Raw genomic sequence first — 17,232 nt, 5'->3', positions numbered from 1 at the left:
GCTCATATATACATATATAAAATCTCTTTATAAAGATTTTTAAAAAATCTAAAATCTAAAGCAGCACATTTAAAGAAAAAAAAATTGGGCAAAGAAGCATCCCACATCCATAGGAAGAATGTAAGTAGGAGATAATCGAGCACCAAACAAGACAGATTGTGGAGAATTAACTGAATTATTCTAGAATGCTCTTTTTTGTTACTCTGAATTCAACTACTTGACTAATACAAAGGAAATCTGGCTTTATACCTTCATATACTACAGACATGATTTACAGAACAAGCCTACGCATGTCTACCCAGAAGTAAGCTCCGTTGAGTTCAATGAATCTCATTTCCAGGGAAGTATGTATGGCCTCATGGTTCATTCCTACGAGGGTCTGACGCTGCTGGAACTCATGTTCTAGCAGTGCAAGGTCCTTTAAGGCTGTTGGAAAATGTGGCATGCCATTTCAGGCAACAGGGCTGCTGCCGGAAACAGCAAGTGGCCATGTGGGTGTGCTAGTGGTCTGTCCACATCCCCTGGTGCCAGTAAGCCACAGGAGGGTGGGCGGAATGTGGTGGGTAGGAGGAGGAATTGGCAGGCGATTGGGGCAGGGAGGAGGGTGGCTCAAGTTCAGGAAGGGGATGGATTCAGCAGCAATGGTTCCACACACATCCAATCCCACTTCCCGGCCTTGAACCCCCGACTCAGGTCCATTTGGACTTATGCCAGCAAAATAGCTGGCTCAGATATGAGTAGACCCAGCAGGGCTGCAAGGGGAAAGAGAACTACCCTAAGGGGGTCTTTGCAGCTTGAAACTCCCCTGTGGGACACAGAATGTGCCCCATTTGCACAGCTGCATTGGCATGCATGGAGTTGAGTAGGAATGGGCTGTCAGTCATTTATAATGAAGTGGTGACATAGCACAGTGGTTCAGCCTGCAATCCTAAACACATTTATCTAGAAGTAAGCCTTATTGAACAACAGGTGACTTATTTCTGAGTAAACCTGTATGGGATTGAGCTGCATGAAACCAGGCTATAAATCAGGAAACTCACAGTTCAAATATGTGATGAGCTGACAAGATGGTCTGAAGCAGGCCATTCTCTCCTGGCCTCAGCCTTCCTACCCCCTAGAATATGTGGATAACACTGATCTACCTTACAGAGTTGTAAGGGTTCCATAAAGATAATGCTTGTGAAGTACTCTGAACATTCTTAAAGCAGCAGGTCCCAAACTATGGTCAGTGAGTGTGCCACAACAAACTCACAAGGGCGGTTGCAGGATTTTTCTGGAAGTTCCAGATGCATGCAGGCCATACAGTGACAGAACTGTAGGAGCATTGCAAAGGAATTATTGTGGTGCTAAGAGCACCATGACCAAGGTAAGCTTGGGAAACCGCGACTCTGAAGTATTATATATACTCATAAATAATAAAGCAAGGATTGAACACATGGTGAGCTTCAAAATAATTCATCTTTAAAGACTATGCTTAGCCCACACCCACAAAAAAAGGACACCTTGCTGTGTCATTTGTTTTCTGCTTTTGAGTCATTTGAGAACGACCAGATGAAACAATAGCTTGATGTTTGTTTGAAAAGTTTTGAAAATAAAACATTTTATGATATGGGGGGGGGGGGGAGTCCACAAAGGAGGGAACAAACATAAAAAAAAGTGCACATACTTTCATGACCACAAATATATATTATCTATAAAATCTAGGAGAATTACAGATGACTACACAGATGAACAAACATGCACCCGTTCAATAAGTGCAGTTTGTGTAAACTGTTTTGCGACAAGGGGCACATTTTAGACACTAAAAATACTGCCATGATAAATGCAGAAGCTAAAGGAGGACAAATATCTGCAATGGCAACAGAGATTAACAGTGGCAGCAACAGATGTTATCGCATGTAACATAATGATATTTTTGGCAACAGACAACAGAACCAGGATTTATGTCAGGTGGCAAGGACAAGAGGCTTTCCAGGAAACCACATGGGAGTGTTGTGCATCAATGAATGTGCTCTGGAAATACTCATCTGTAAAAGGGTGAAGTGCCCAGAACATTGTGTAAAATAGTTCATGGACTTAAAAACACCGCATTTCAATATCTATATGTTTCTTTTGTCACTGTGTCTGCAAAGCTAAAAAGATGTGCAGATACAGGGAGGGTGTTGTGAGGAAAACTGGGAGGAAGGAAAATGAAGAATGTACATTCAAACTGGATATAGGTGACAGGGCATGCCGTTGTGATTTCAACACTCAACAAACAAACAAACAAACCTCCAGTAAGATTCTGAATACATTGAATGAACAGTCTTTATCTTACAGGAATCTGCTGAGGTCACTTTATATTGCTCCATCTCACAGTTTTTACTATGTAATGAGTGTGTAGAAATCACCATACTGATGGGCTGCTTTCAACATGGCATCACAGTGCTTTTCCAACATTTAGATATAAAGGTGACCTTCCATATGTAGAAGGTGTCTTCTGCATAAGAAGGGCTATTTTATACTTGCATCTGAGTACTACACAGGAAGAGTAAACGGGAACTGACCGTGTTCTTCCACTTGTATAAGAGCTTTTGTATGAAAACTGCAAGTGTGAGAATTGCTATGGAAACTTTTATAGCCTGTGAGGCGTCATACAGGCTTTTGTGAAACAGCACCAGTTGCTGATTTCATTCCAGGCATGGTTCTTCCAATCCAGCCGATTGTGACCACATAGTGAAAATTCGTGCATCCAAGTTGTAACAGTCACACATCAACGTATTTAGTGACCTCCCCATATGGAGACTGCAGTATCTGAAGTGGTTCTAACTCCACTTTTATCAAATGAATAATCTGTTTTATAAGTTTACCTCCCTCCTTCCACATCCTTGGTTTGTTTTATGTTAAGAAGGGCTGAAATATGAATAATGAAGATAAACACTGGAGATGGATAACCATATGGAAGACGCTGGGATAAGTAAAAGATAATAGTAAAAGAATAAGCAAGGATAGAAACACAGACATTCAGATCACTGAAGGAGAATGAAGAAGATGAAGAATGCAAGCAAGGAAAGCTTCTGAGGCTTAACCAGATTCTGAAAAATTAAGTGCTGTTTATAACTTAACAACAATTCTAATATGAACTAACATAAGCATTCTTTATTGAAAGCAATGCCAGTATCCCAACAGTCATTCTTCACCGTCCTGGAGCTAACAGTGAAAAATGGTTACGCGTTAAAAAGTCACTTATAAGGGTATTTCCCATGTGGGCTTCTTCCACTCATGCTGCAGTAACGTGACACTAAATTGGAGACACAGGAATAACGCTGCATTAAAGAACATTTCAACATTGTTTTTTGGTTGTAGAAGCTGTACCATCCTGTTGGTACATTGAACAGTATACTGTGTTCAATGGTATACTGAATGTTTCCATGAGCAGTATAAATGAGAGGAAAGTCAGTTCAGGTTGTGCAAAAATAGTGTAAAAGTTATGGAATTCAGATGGAACAAAAGAACCCTAAATTCTAATGTTAACAGTGCTGGAACAACAGTGCTGATCAGAAACAACATGAGAGAAAGCATAATATTGATCAGAGACAGGGTTCTCCCCCATGCCATCAGAATCTCTAACCCACTGATGCCTCTGGAAAGCATGCAACACCCCTTCCCTGGAGGGCACACGACTAAGCAAAAGAGCATATGTGCCCATATCCCCCATTCCCTTTACTTACAAAGACTGCACCACGCAGCCTCCCCACTCCACACCTCTTCTGCTTGAAATGAACAGAAGCAGGGAATTCACCTGAACCCAGCATTCCCTCCCCCCCCCAAAAAAAACTGGGCAAAGAGACACCTTATAAAGTGGTGTTGTCTGACTTTCACCAAGGGGGAAAGCAACTTTCCCTTTCCACCCCAGCCTGGCATATTGAAAGGAAACAGTCATGTTAAAACTTAGTCCATCTGTAGTTTTATCCTTCAGATTACAGGATCAGGAAATCAGCTGTAGTATAGGTAAGTGTAGGTAAAAGATAGCTATAGACTGTCACTGCTTTCATCAGAAAACAGACATTTAGCAATTCCCTTTTATCTTGTCACATGACAATGTGTTCACTGAAATCTTATAAAGAAATGTGAATAACCAGAGAAGCGAGCAAGAACCTAAGGCGGTGTTGATATACGTGCATAACTTGCTGGCTTGAAATTAGCATATGTATCTGTCATTTCTTGGGGAAAGTTTGTTGGAATCCTGCAGAAAAAAGGTATAGATTGAATGGAATATCCTTCAGACCATACTGAAGAATGGTCACCTCAAAATGACCCCACTGCCATGTAATAATTCTTTATATTAAAAATTAAATCACAGCAACGTTATTTTGCTGTGATTAATAGCTACAGATACATGATACAGACCAATAGCTCTTGATCTTTAGATGTATGCAGTCCTTGGCATGGACTTATAATCCAATATACATATATTTCTGAAGGGAGAGATGAGTGATCAGGATTATGCCTGATTTACCCACTGCTAAAGTCCATGCATTCATTTGAAACAGACCTACACAAACATAACATTTACTTATGCATCCTCCCTCTGCAAATGATCAAGAGTTTGGGAAAAAGGCAGGACCCTTGACTGCACACAGGCTCAGTTCAAAACTCTGGATGTGGATGCAGAGTTTGGCAGCAGGGACAGACATTCCCAATTCCCCAACACCCCAAGCAACAAATTGACATCCACCAAAAGACTTGTATCTCTAGCCATCCGCACAAGAAACAGAAACTTGAAAGAGATGACACTTTCCATTCTTAGTGCACATTTCACAGTGCATGGGCTGCTGTGGAAACAGACCAATGGACGTACATGCTCAAGAAAAAAAAGTTACATTTCCTATACAGCTTGGATCCAAAATCAACATTTTGCTACTCAGTACTCGCGGGTATAGTTGACAACTAATATTGCAGATGATACAGCAGATGACAATATTAATATTGCAGATGATAAAACCATGACCAAGATCTGTAATAAATTGATGTTCACTAGATTGGTTTCTGAAGCAGTATGTTTCACCCTGGATGCCAAATCAGGTGTTAAGATTTCTGGAAAAGGGAGTTATTCTTATTCTTCAGTTTTGATTCAGCACAGAGCAATTGGGGAAATATCTCTGAAACCGCCATTTCAAGAGACTGCCCCATTCAAGCTCTCAGCCTTCGTTCCTTCTTCTTGGCAATGAAGAGTACCTCATTGCTGAGGTCCTTGGAAAACACATCTATTTAGCAGTTCCCCCCGGAGCCCTCCAAGGTTCCCTGCTAGTTCACTGAGTGTTAACTCCACCCCATCTTCAGTTTTGATACATAGGAAAAAAAACCCATAAGATTATAAATATTCATCACTCATTTATGATTTATTCATTTATGTGGTTTTCATCCCATCCTTAAACTCATATGAGTGCTCAATCCAACCAAGAACCTGTACATTAAAAAAAAAATTAAAACTATCAACCAATTTAAACCAAACTGAGCAAAAGAGACAGCAGGTAAAGCCAAGCTAAAACTAGCCAGGATTAAATGCCTGCCAAAACAAAAACATCTTTGGAAAAGATGGCATGGAAAAGCAACAGGGAAGGGTTTCAAACACATCTTCTAAGGCAGGGACTTCCACAGCATGGAAGCTGTCATCAAGAAAGCTCTCCCATGGGTATTTGCCAAATAAATCAGATAAAGATTTGCAGGAGAGTCTCATCAGAAGATTGTAAAGGACAGGAAGAATGAAATGCGGTGGGTGAGGAGACAGGGCTGTAGTCCTTCAAAAAGCACTGCTGCCATGGAATGTATCCAAGCTCTGCACATGGGTTGTGTGCGCTTGCGCACCTCCCACGGTGGTGGTGCTTTTCGAAGGACTATGGCGGAGAGGATTTGCCTCCCCTGCCTCCCCACCCACAGCACGTCCCTTTAGGAGACTCGCTAATGGGTTTTCGAAATGTGCCTGCATAAAACGTGTATATGCCCATTTGTCACCTTTACTGCCTCTTTTTCATATGAATATATGTGTGTGGGGGAGAAAGACTGGGGGTTCAGTCAAGGAAAAGTTAACCACAACATGCAGCACAATCACTAGAAGTTCATTTTTTGTTTTTGCTTAAGTCCAATGTGTGATCTAACAAAAATGACAACTGATAATGCCACTCCCTCTTGTCTCTCCCGCTGACTTACCTACTCCAGTGGGTGGCAGGAGAGCCGAAGATGCAGGCAGAAAGGTGGCTGCCTTTCCTGATGTGATACCAGCAGCACATTACTGCACAAACTTCCGTAAAGCGTTTTATGATGCTTTTGTAGCAGTTAGTACTAATGGAACATCAGTTACACCAGTGCTAAACCCTAAGAAGATTGGGCTGTCACTATTTGATTACAAATGTCAGCAAGTTGCAGCAGTTATGTGGTCTACCAAAATTGCTTAGCAATATATATTAGTTAGAAATATGTACCAGGGTACACCAGTTTCCTTTTGGCCCTCAGATAACTGCAGATAACTGCGAATAACACAGGCCTAAAAAAATAAAATTTAAAATTTAAAATTTTTTTAAAAAAATTTGAAATCATGCTTTCTTTTTAGTTGCCAAGGATAATTGAGCAAATTTAGGGTATTTTTGGAGTGTTGAATCCAAAATATGGCATCAGTTTTGCTTGACTGGCTCTAGTTTAGGGGGTATGACTTAGCCACCTTATATCCTTATTCAAGCAGATTCCTTGTGAGGAAGCCAACATCATGGTTTTGATTCAACATCCCAAATATACACAATAATAGATCTAAATTTATGACAACAAAATGTGCATAGGTCTGTGTAATCAATTCATGTTGGGTGATGATGTGACTAAGGTTGCAATCCTATCCACATATACCTTTGAGTAAGCCCCATTTACTATAATGGTACTTGCTTCGGAGTTGACAGGCATAGGATTGGGCTCTAAGCTTGCACCATGCAGAGGAAGAGTTCAAAGGAAGACATTTGGTCATTTTTCAGCAGATGAATTGCTGTGAACAGTATTCTTTCAGGGCTGAATGTTCTAGATCAGGGGTGTCCAAAGTTTTTGACAGGAGGGCCACATCATCTCTCTGACACTGCTTCGGGGGCCAGGGAAAGAAAGAATTAATTTACATTTCAAATTTGAATAAATTTACATAAATGAATATATTAAAGATGAACTTATATGAATGAATGAAGGTCTTGCAATAGCTCAAGGCCTATAAAAGGCCTTGCGCAAAGCAAGCCTGGCCTTTCCTTTGCTGCCGCTACTGCATCACAGACGTGAAACAGCAAGCAGTGGAGGAAGCCCTCATCCCACAGCTCACGCAAAGAGGTCAAACACTTGCCTTCACGCTGGGAGCAGTTGTGTCGGGCCAGTGCGGGCTGCAACAAATCTCTGGAGGGCCAGAGGCTCATTGGAGACTGGGGGCTCCCTGAGGGACACATTGAGAGGCCTCGAGGGCCGCATGTGGCCCCAGGGCCGCGGTTTGGGCACCCCTGTTCTAGATCAAGGAAAAGCACACAGAGACATGGTAATAACACCTGTGTCTACTCAAAGGTAATGTGTGAATCAGCCTTGAGACATTAATTTCTTCAATCCCAAGATCTGCCCCATGAGTTAATTCAATCTTTGTACCAGTTCCATTGCTACCTGACTGTGTCTATTCATTTTTCATCCTTGTTTTAATAACCCAAGTGACACATAAAAAATTATTCTTTGATCTTTCAATCAAATAAGTCTCTGAAGAACAGAAGAAGGCGAAGAAGGTTAAATTGGCATTGATTCTTTAAGATACATTCACAGTTAGCAGGCTCCCCTTTCACACACATGCAAAATGTTGCATGTAAAGGGATTTGATGGGATGTCAGATTTGTCTTTAAATAATCTTTGCTGTACAGTTTATAAGCAGTAAAGTTCTGAAAGTAGCACTTCAGACAGCAACTTGTGTCTGAAGTTGCTTGTCAACCTTTACAAAAAAACTTAAATTGTGAATATATGAAATTCTTTCCTTTGTTTTAATCATGACCTTTCCTAATTGGTATGTTGGGGTAGAGGGAAATCAATCTAGGGTGCACATTTGAGCAAATATAGAAGTGACAAAAATTCCAGGTAAACATAGGAAGTGTTTGAAATGGTAGATATTACGGATTTGAACCAGCCTTGAATCTACCTGGTTGAGAATAGTTTATTTCTTTAAAATATTTATGCCCGCCCTTCACCACCACCCCCAAAAATGTGATTCTCAGGGTGGTTTAGAATACATTTGCTCTGCTACATTACAGAAAACAACACTGTTTTTTAGTGTGTGACTCATATACCCAATGAGCATTGGCAGTCAACACTATCCACGCCACTATCCAGGTCAGTCAACAGTATCTAGATGTGTTGACTGGCCTGTAATACATATATCTCAATCATCCCACTTCTAGGGGAGTCAGGCTGAAATATGATTTACTGCTATTGCTAACAGCTGGACAAATCCATTGAGGGTGAGCATCACAGTCCCAAAGTGAGTTCCCTAAAATGGGAATCAACTGAAAGGCAAAGCCAATTTTAGGAATCAATCTTCTGAAGGAAAAGATTTAAAATGTTGTTTTTTTTTAAAACACCAGAACTGCCCTGCACTCCATGTTAGTAAAATAAATCCAGTATAAAACATATATCAGATAACTTCTTCAAGACACAATGTAATAGTTCCATCCTTTCCCACTCAGAGTCAAGTTCCGTGCGCAAAATCTGCTTGAGAATCGGAATATGCTGCTTGAATGTTAAACCTTGATAGAACTCAAAATCTGGTATGGGGGGAAGGGGAGAATACTGGAAACTAAACTGATCTCATGAGATTAGCCCAAACACTAGAAATGAGGATGGAAGGAAGGGAAAGGAAGGACACTCCTATCTTGGCAAGGAGACCAAGGCCATAGGAAGTTAAACCCGCTTCTGAGTAAGAACACCATGGTAAAGTGGGAGATCAGCTTGGATCCAAATACTGGGCAAAGGGTTTGCCTCCCATCTCCCAGCCAGAAAGAATTCTGCTCCAGTTGCCCTGCAGACACAGAAGCAAGGTAGAAGGATACTCAGCCCCACTGGAAGCCCAGGCCCCAGCACTGTCTGAATCCTCCACACAACTTTGCTGCTCCTGTGCGTGCTTGAACCTCCTTGAACAACGCTGGAGGGTGGGTGAGTGGGGGCAAACATGCCCCCTCTAGATAGGGAGAGTGCACAGCATACAATGTTGTTTCAAATGAACAAAAACAATGAATGCTGGGAAACTAGCATGCATCGCTTGGGCTCATTGGAAAGAGAAGTGGCATGGATCAGGGAGGCTCTGTGCCACATTCCTGGTAAGTTAAGAGAAGGGAGGGGAAGGGAAAGGGGGTGGACTACAAATCCCTTCTCCTTGCCAACTTAGTGCTTCATATTTGGAGAAGCGATTTGGAGCCATGGCACCCTTTTTCTTCTTCTTCCTCCAGCAAAGCTTTCAGAAAACTGGTAGAGGATTAGACCATCAAGTGGGGTGGCAGGCAGGAGAAGGAAACCAACAGATGGGCTGGGTGCTCTTTGGTTCACTGGTCCTTCAGCTTTGCTACTCCCCAAGTGGCCATTTCACTTAATGGAAAGGTGGTCCCTGCTCTGGCTCCTGTCACTGAGCAGAGGAAAAGGGTTGCTCTGTAGCTTTTGTTTTGCTATAATCCATTGCAAGTCACAGTGGAGATGATTCAGTTGAAAGGTAAGACTATAAATCTTTTTAAAAAAATACATATTTTGCCCTCAAACTGAAATTTCGTTGATTGTACACGTAAAACCTAATTATCCTCAACCCACTGCTTTATCTCAAGGTGATAAGAAGAGCCCTTTAAAGGAAAAAAACGTCCTTTAACAATAGCCTCGCTTACCACTGTAACAGTGGCAGCAGGCAATCAATCAATGTCTTTCTCTCCAGGTACTGAGAACAGCTTCAATCCAATGCAAGCAACCCCTCCCTTCCACCTGAGCACATGAAAGAATGCAAAGGGAAGTAATTATCACCTTTTCTGCATTCTTTCCCCTTGCTCTGGTTGAAGAGAGGGATCACTGCCTTGGTGTGAAGTCATTCTAAGCATCTGGCAGCATTTCCTGCTTCCACTCTTTAAATCGCGGAGCAAAGGGACATTGTTTATAAAATGGATTTCCTTTAAAGCAATTTTTGGTAACCACAGGGGTTCTGGGAACAATCTGTACTGAGGACATCCTTTCATTTTTCCCTATTGTCTGCTTCCCATTTTCGCCTCTTCTTCAAGTTTCCTTTATAATTCAGATTGGATAAACTTGGTGACATCAAGCCATAAGCACATCAGTCTGTTTGTTAACTTGTGCATGGAAAACATATGGAGATACAACTGCAGATTCTGACCATGAAACTCTAGGGACACAGCAGAGGAATATCTTGAAGCTTGGTTGGCACAAGATATTGTTCAAAAATACTGCCAGTCATGGGGAAAAAAAGATAGAACATGATGTTCATTTATGACTTTGAAATTTGTGTGTTAATCTGATTAACCCACGAAGCTGCAGGATTTATGTGGGCGAAAAATTACCAGAAGAGGACATTTTCCTTAAACAGCAAACTCATTACATAGGGTGCATTACTATACAAAAGCTGCACAAAACAGTTCTCTCATAAACATTTAAGCTTGAAAAGTCAGGGTGGTTGGCTTCAGGGAGCAAAGGACTTCCCTCTGGTGGCACCTTCCATATGAAATTCCTTTACAGGGAGACCTATCTGCTTAGTTGCATCAGGGTTTTTAGGGGAAAAAATTGTTAGACTTCTCTGTTCTGCTTGGCCTTTGGGGGTGACATGTTCTGCAGTGAATTTAAGCTGCATTAATTTCAATGCACTTAAATCATACATAAACTTCTCCAGATCGTATTAACACTATTCTGCTTTTTAATGGCTGCTTTATTTTTGTATTTTATTATTTCGGTTGAGCCATCTTGAGATCAGTAACCCAAAAGAAGTGTGCATATTTTTACATATAGATAAATGAAGTGTTATAAGAGACAGTTCAAATGTGCAGATGGTCACATATGACAGCGTCGTCATGCAACACTAGCATCTCAAAATGCACACATGTCAAGTCAGATATGTAGGAGCTCAGTGGTACACTTCTGTAACGTAACAATAAAACCCCAAAAGGAACGTGAGGGATGCTGTTTGCACCCTTGTGCCAGAACTTCTCACAGTATGGAAAATGTACACATCAGAAAGCTAACAGACCAAGTCATCCTTTTGCAAAATGGTCACAAACAACTACTGCCACGTCTTCAAAAGACAACACAAAGAAGTCTTTCATTTATACTAATGGCCAGTACACCAAGCAGAATAGGAATATTCCCACACAATAATTCTGATCCTGAGACAGAAATTCAATACAAATACATTATACACAGCAACCTGGAGACCTGTGGAAGTGGAACCAATCAAAAAAACAGACGATCCTATGGCAAAAGTCCAAAATCTACCCTACAGAATACTATCGAGGGAGATAGACGTAGGATGCTCCTTGCAGTGAATAATAACTTTGCTTGAGATTCTCTCTCAAAGTTTTAATTATCAATTCGCTTTTCAAGACAGGTTGCGATGGGCAAGAAAGCAATACAAGCCAGAGCTCTTAGTTATGCCACAGAAAGGAAAACTTTGTTAATAGTCACAGTTCATAATCACACCAGGATGAAAATTCCAATTTTCAATTAAATTACTGGCAGCATCCCCTGCTGATACCCAATGATTAAAATATTAATGCAAAACTTATTTGAAAAATTTCTGCAGCTTTCATTTGTAACACAATACTGAAATTACTTCTTAGTCTTTTGGTGATTACAAGCATAATAAATTCATTAAATTGGTTAATAGGTAGGTAAATGCTTTAAAAATATACATTTCAAATTCTACTAATACATATTCTCCATGTTCAAGCCTGCATAGATCCTAGAGCATACAGGGGGACTGTTGGTAAAACAAGCAATTAATGGGACATTGGTATGCTGGTAGGTAGATGTAATTATCCTTTTTTCTGTTGTCAGAGCTGTTTGAGAATCATTTAAGAGAGAAAGACGAATGGTGTGGCACTCTGACATCAATGCACAGATACAGCAGTTGCGAAAGGAAAAGAGACTGTTGAAGATTTGAATATCAATAAAGAAGATGAAAGAAAAACTGTTTTAGCACAGCTACTTACATCATGGCCTACAAGTTCAGTCTGTGTGGATTTATCGACTTGTGAAGCAAGTGTCCTCTGTAAATGTTGGGCTTTTTCCTGCAAAACAAAACAACACAGTATACTTCAGGTCAGTCCTGCTTTTTCCTCACTCGTATTTCAACTATTAGCACTCAAAAAGTAAATGCAAGTATCACATAGCAGCAATTGGATAACTGGAAATGTGTGTTGTCCAACTCCCACAACACATGTATGTGGTCCTGAATAAATAAAGAGACAGTACACAGGAGGTCTAGTCTAGAGGGTTGAGCCTCCATTTGCCTGAAGATAACATCTGAAGGTTGCCAGTTCGAGGCTACCGGCACCGTGCGACCTTGAAGCAGCTGACAAGCTGAGCCAAGTTATTCCATCTGCTCTGAGCGTGGGAGGATGGAGGCCAGAATGTGCGACCAGATCAAAGAAAGAAACATCTGAATGTTGTGGTTTCTTGAAAGATAGAGCCTTTCAAATTGTAAAAATCCCTATGGGGATTTAAATTTGCCTGCCTATGTAAACCGCCTTGAATAAAGTCCGAGGAGAAATCTGAGGACCAAGAAAGGCGGTATAGAAATACCTGTATTATTATTATTATTATTACACGACCCAGGCCAGATACATGTAGTCCCCAAGCTTCTAGTAAAAGGCTCATGTTGGTACTTTAGAGCAATTCCTACCTCTCTCCCTACAGCTCTCAGCAGCATTCTACATACTGATTGGCAGTAGGGTGTCTCCTACTTTAAGGAAAGAGAAGGAGTGGGGAATCTGGAGGCACCAAGTCTGAACACAACTTGGAAGAGACAGATTTGTTTCCTGTTGTAAAATACCCTGCAGTGATGCTGTAGTTGCTTTACGGTGCTTGTTATGTGGCTTGTGTGTAGTTATATAACACAAGAACATAAGAAGAGCTAAAGTCTGAGGAGACCCGTTGGAGATCAGGAGGCTTACTGCCTTACTGTGGGAGAGACTTACCTCCCAAGCCTGATCAGCACCCCACCACCACCACCACCACCATAGCATGCAGCCCATGGGATACTCTGATGAGTAAAATGCTATGAGATCCTCCTAGGCTTGTACATTTTGCCTGGAATGGTGAGTGAGATGGGATGCATGACATAATCATGGCTTCCCTGCCATTGCCATGGGTTGATTAGAGCAGCATTTCTCAAACTATGGGTCAGGAGCCACTAGCAAGCCATCTTCAGGTGGGTCGCACAGCATCTAGTTCAGTTGCCACTGAAAATACAGAGCTGAAAATAGAGGGTATAGAGCTGCTGGGCAGGACGGGATCCCGATGGTAGAGAGGCATGGTGCTTTGCCCTGAATAGGTGGGAAGATGAGACGCTGGAAAGGGTGGAGGGTTGTGTGGTTGGAGAAGGATCCAAGCCTACATTCTGCTTTGACTTCTGAGCTGGAATGTTTGAATTCCGAGCTATGCAAAATAACAGCACCAGGGGGCTGTGTAATGGGCCTTTGGCTGATCGCAGCTTAGGTTTGAAGTCTAAATTGGTGATGTCACCTCTGGCCATAACATCACTTCCAGGATAATGACATCACTTCCTCTGGATACCAACAGATTTTCATTCTAAACAGCGGGTCCTGCTACTAAAAAGATTGAGAACCACTGGATTAGAGCCTTCCCTGAATAGATACTGTGCGAACATCTGCATGCATGCTTGTGAGTGGTTGGGTTCATCGGGTGGCCAGGGACACGGGAGGTTCATGTGTCTGTCAATATCTTAGCTCTTGTTTCTATTAGTATTGATTTGCTTTATACTTTGCTGCTTGGAGTATGTAGGATCACAACCATGTTACAATGAGTAATGCCAGCAGAGCTGTGACACAGCGCCTGCTTGCAAGGAAGGATCCTAGGATTGACCTGCCTGTCTCTCATTATGAAAAGCAGCTCCTTGCCCTTATGCATTATACATGAAAGCCTTCCTTTGCTATTTATATTCATGGTAACAGAGTCTACCTGAACCTGATTTTATTCAACTCTTCTTATAAGCACATGCCAATTATCAAATACTGACTTCTGGACAGACATACCAAAATACCAGACCTATAAAATCTGTCTTAAATGTGGATACATCAAAGAAGAGAAACACACTGAAACATCAGAAAACGAGGACAAGCTTTAAATAACTTCCTGTACATGAAAACATGCCATTTATCTGCTTGATGCTTCTCCTGAATACAAGCACAGCACAGGCTAATGAGATCCTGTGTGAAACTTTCTCATAGTGTGATGTCTCCTAACTGCATTTTATGCAAAGACACAGCATTCTGGCTATGCTGGGGACATGCCCCAGCTCCTGTATGCTCCTGTGCAGAAAGAAACTGGTGAGGAAGAATAGGGAGAGGGGCAGGTCAGCTCTTTGCGGCTGCCAAACAATTAAAGGATATGAGCTGATTAATTGTATGCATTATCAACGAATTAATTAAAACAACATAAGTCTGCTTATGAATAAAGATAGTTATTCTAAATGGGGAAAACATATTTTATTTTTAGGTAGCCACATACTGATCTTAGCAGGCAACCATCTAAGAGGCAAAATTACAGTGTGTTTACCCCTGGGTATGTGTCTATTCTTCAAACTTAAATAGAGGCTGTGGGCGATCAAGATTAGGGCAGCAGCACATGAGGAAGGGGCATTTAACCATTTCCCCTTCTGCTACAGTTCTGATGAAAAGGCTGCCAGCTCCAGGAAAGAAGCTTCCATTGGTACCTCGGGGCTAATAGGAGCTTCGGGTGATGGATTTACCTTAGTAGTTGCAAGGGGAAAGAGCTAAATATTTCCTCCCCAAGTGCTGTGGTTCCAGTCTTGATTCCCCTGCAGTTGCTATACAAGTTCAAAAAAAACAACAAAAAACATGCATGGTACAATTTTTAATGTAATGTGTAGTTTGACTATGGGCAGAAAAATTCCCTCTATCTATATAAAGTGGGAACCCGGTATCTGAAGGTCTGTCACCCACAGATTCAACTCATCATGGATGCCAGCAGATACTGGTGTCCGAATTTAAATGGCTTTAGAAACAAAAAAGGGGCCCAAATTGGGGTTCCTACCATTTTCATGGTCAAACTGCACCATTTTCAAGCCTCCAAACTATTTTTAGGACTGGAAGATTCACTTCTGGATCTGATGGAGGTTCCTCTCTCCTCCAAGCCTGACCCCAGAATGCATCAGATTAGAACCACCACGGATACTGGGGTCCCACTGTACTTGCATTCTTAGGTGGGGGGAGGCCCTGCTGCTCAGTTAATGGAGGAATTCTGTAATCAATTAAAGGCTTATAATTGTTTATTGTCACTAACTGGTAAAGCTAAACCTTTCAATTCTACTTGCAGCAGTTCAAACCCCCCAAAATTATCTTTCTAAGACCCAAATCCTAACCAACTTCCCAGCACTGGCATAGCAGTGCCAATGGGGCATGTGCTGCATCCTGCAGTTAGGTGGCACTCACAGAGGCCTCCTCAAAGTAAGAGAATGTTTATTCCCTTATATTGAAGCTGCATTGCCCTTATGTCGTTTTCAAAAACGTATCAAGCAGATCACATTGATAAAAACTGCAGCAATATTAATATCATGCATTAAATTAAAACAGCTTCTTGTTAGTTCAAAGGTTGCACCATCAAATCATGTGGCTTGTGACAAGACTGCAACATTCTGCAGCAATTGTTTTACAGACTGGCAAAAAAAGAAAAGAAAATACAAAGGAAAAAAAAAGTACCAGCACTTCTCCTTGTACACAATATGATTTCCAGATTTCTTTTTTTATTACTGAATCATGGCTTTTGAGAAGATGGAAAGTGGAAGCAATTTTATTGTATTTGTGGGGAAGCAAATGAGAACTGTCTTGAATAAGCTGTACTCCAAAAAAAGCACAACAAAAAAAGTCATCACAGTCAAAATAAAGTCCTTATTCAAATAATATATCCCAACCAAAACAATTTATTTGCAGGCATAACAGGTCTTGAATTGCAACCTACAGCAAAATAATATAGAATGAAAATAATACAGTGTGGATCTACAACAGGGCATGGAGTTGGAGGTAGGGAACCTAAACAAATTTCCTTTATAGGCTTCCCTTGTAGCATGTTGCCCTGAGTGATGGCACTAATTCTACCACACTATTGCCCACCTACTTATGCTTAGGCAAGAGCATCTTCATCGTACCTGCTACTTTTTTATGTCAGGCACCTGGACCACAGAGAGAGTCAGTTTCAGCAGAGAGAAACAGGAAGGTGTAAATGGTTTGAATCAAGTTGTTGGGGTGAAGATACAGAATAAAAAAAAATGATCTCAGGTTTTATGGCTATCTATCTCCTGCAGTTTGTGGTTTACTCCAGTTCAGTTACAACTTCTGACAGCTGGCCCTTGTTGGCTTAATCCCAAAAATTAAAATGGCAGGCTTTGGGACCAATGAGAGGCCAGCTGGTTCCTGCAAACACCCATTCTGAAGCAAGAGTAAATTTGTTTTTGATGGGCACACATCCCCTTGAAACAGGCTCTAACTCTAATGGGAAGAATGTATGCCTCTCATCACACACAATTGATAGAGATGTTTGTTCCCCAGTGAGTAAGATAGGATTACAGCCTGTTCTCAAACTCTTCTGGATTTCGAGAACCACTCTGTGTTTGCGGGGGAAGGGAATGGTGCAACACCATCCCCAGGATTGCGCCACCGCCAGGGACACAGGGGCTGTTTTCAATGTTACCTGTGTCCCTGCTGGCCTCCCTGGGGTGCAACGAACCCCACGGAGGCCTCTGCAGTGCTCCTCGTGGCCTGTACAAAGTAAAAAAAGCAAGAGCGACCCACTTGCAGTATTGTGATTGCGACCTGGAAATGGGTCACAATTGCTTTTTAAAACTTTTTACAAGCTGCTGGGAGCCCTGCAGAGGGCTCTGCGGGGCTCCCCACACCCAGGGAGGCTGGCAGTCTTGGGGATCATGTCACTGCCTTTTCCCTTTCATCACCCCTTAAGGGGACA

General features: G+C 41.6%; 1 protein-coding gene across 2 annotated transcripts in view; it reads right to left on the bottom strand.

The window, feature by feature from the left end:
• The window catches only part of CCSER1 (coiled-coil serine rich protein 1), a 741,465-nt gene that overhangs the window by 338,007 nt on the left and 386,226 nt on the right, over nucleotides 1-17,232 (bottom strand). The window contains exon 8 of one of the 2 annotated variants that reach the window (XM_066632826.1): nucleotides 12,222-12,299. In XM_066632826.1, the coding sequence (XP_066488923.1) occupies nucleotides 12,222-12,299 (78 nt within the window). The remainder of the gene's footprint in view (nucleotides 1-12,221; nucleotides 12,300-17,232) is intronic. The other variant, XM_066632827.1, reaches the window with a different exon arrangement.

The sequence above is a fragment of the Tiliqua scincoides genome, chromosome 6 (genome assembly GCF_035046505.1).
Source record: "Tiliqua scincoides isolate rTilSci1 chromosome 6, rTilSci1.hap2, whole genome shotgun sequence".
Classification (NCBI taxonomy): domain Eukaryota; kingdom Metazoa; phylum Chordata; class Lepidosauria; order Squamata; family Scincidae; genus Tiliqua; species Tiliqua scincoides.
The sequence above is the reverse complement of the archived record's forward strand: the minus strand, read 5'-3'. Positions and strand labels throughout refer to the sequence as shown.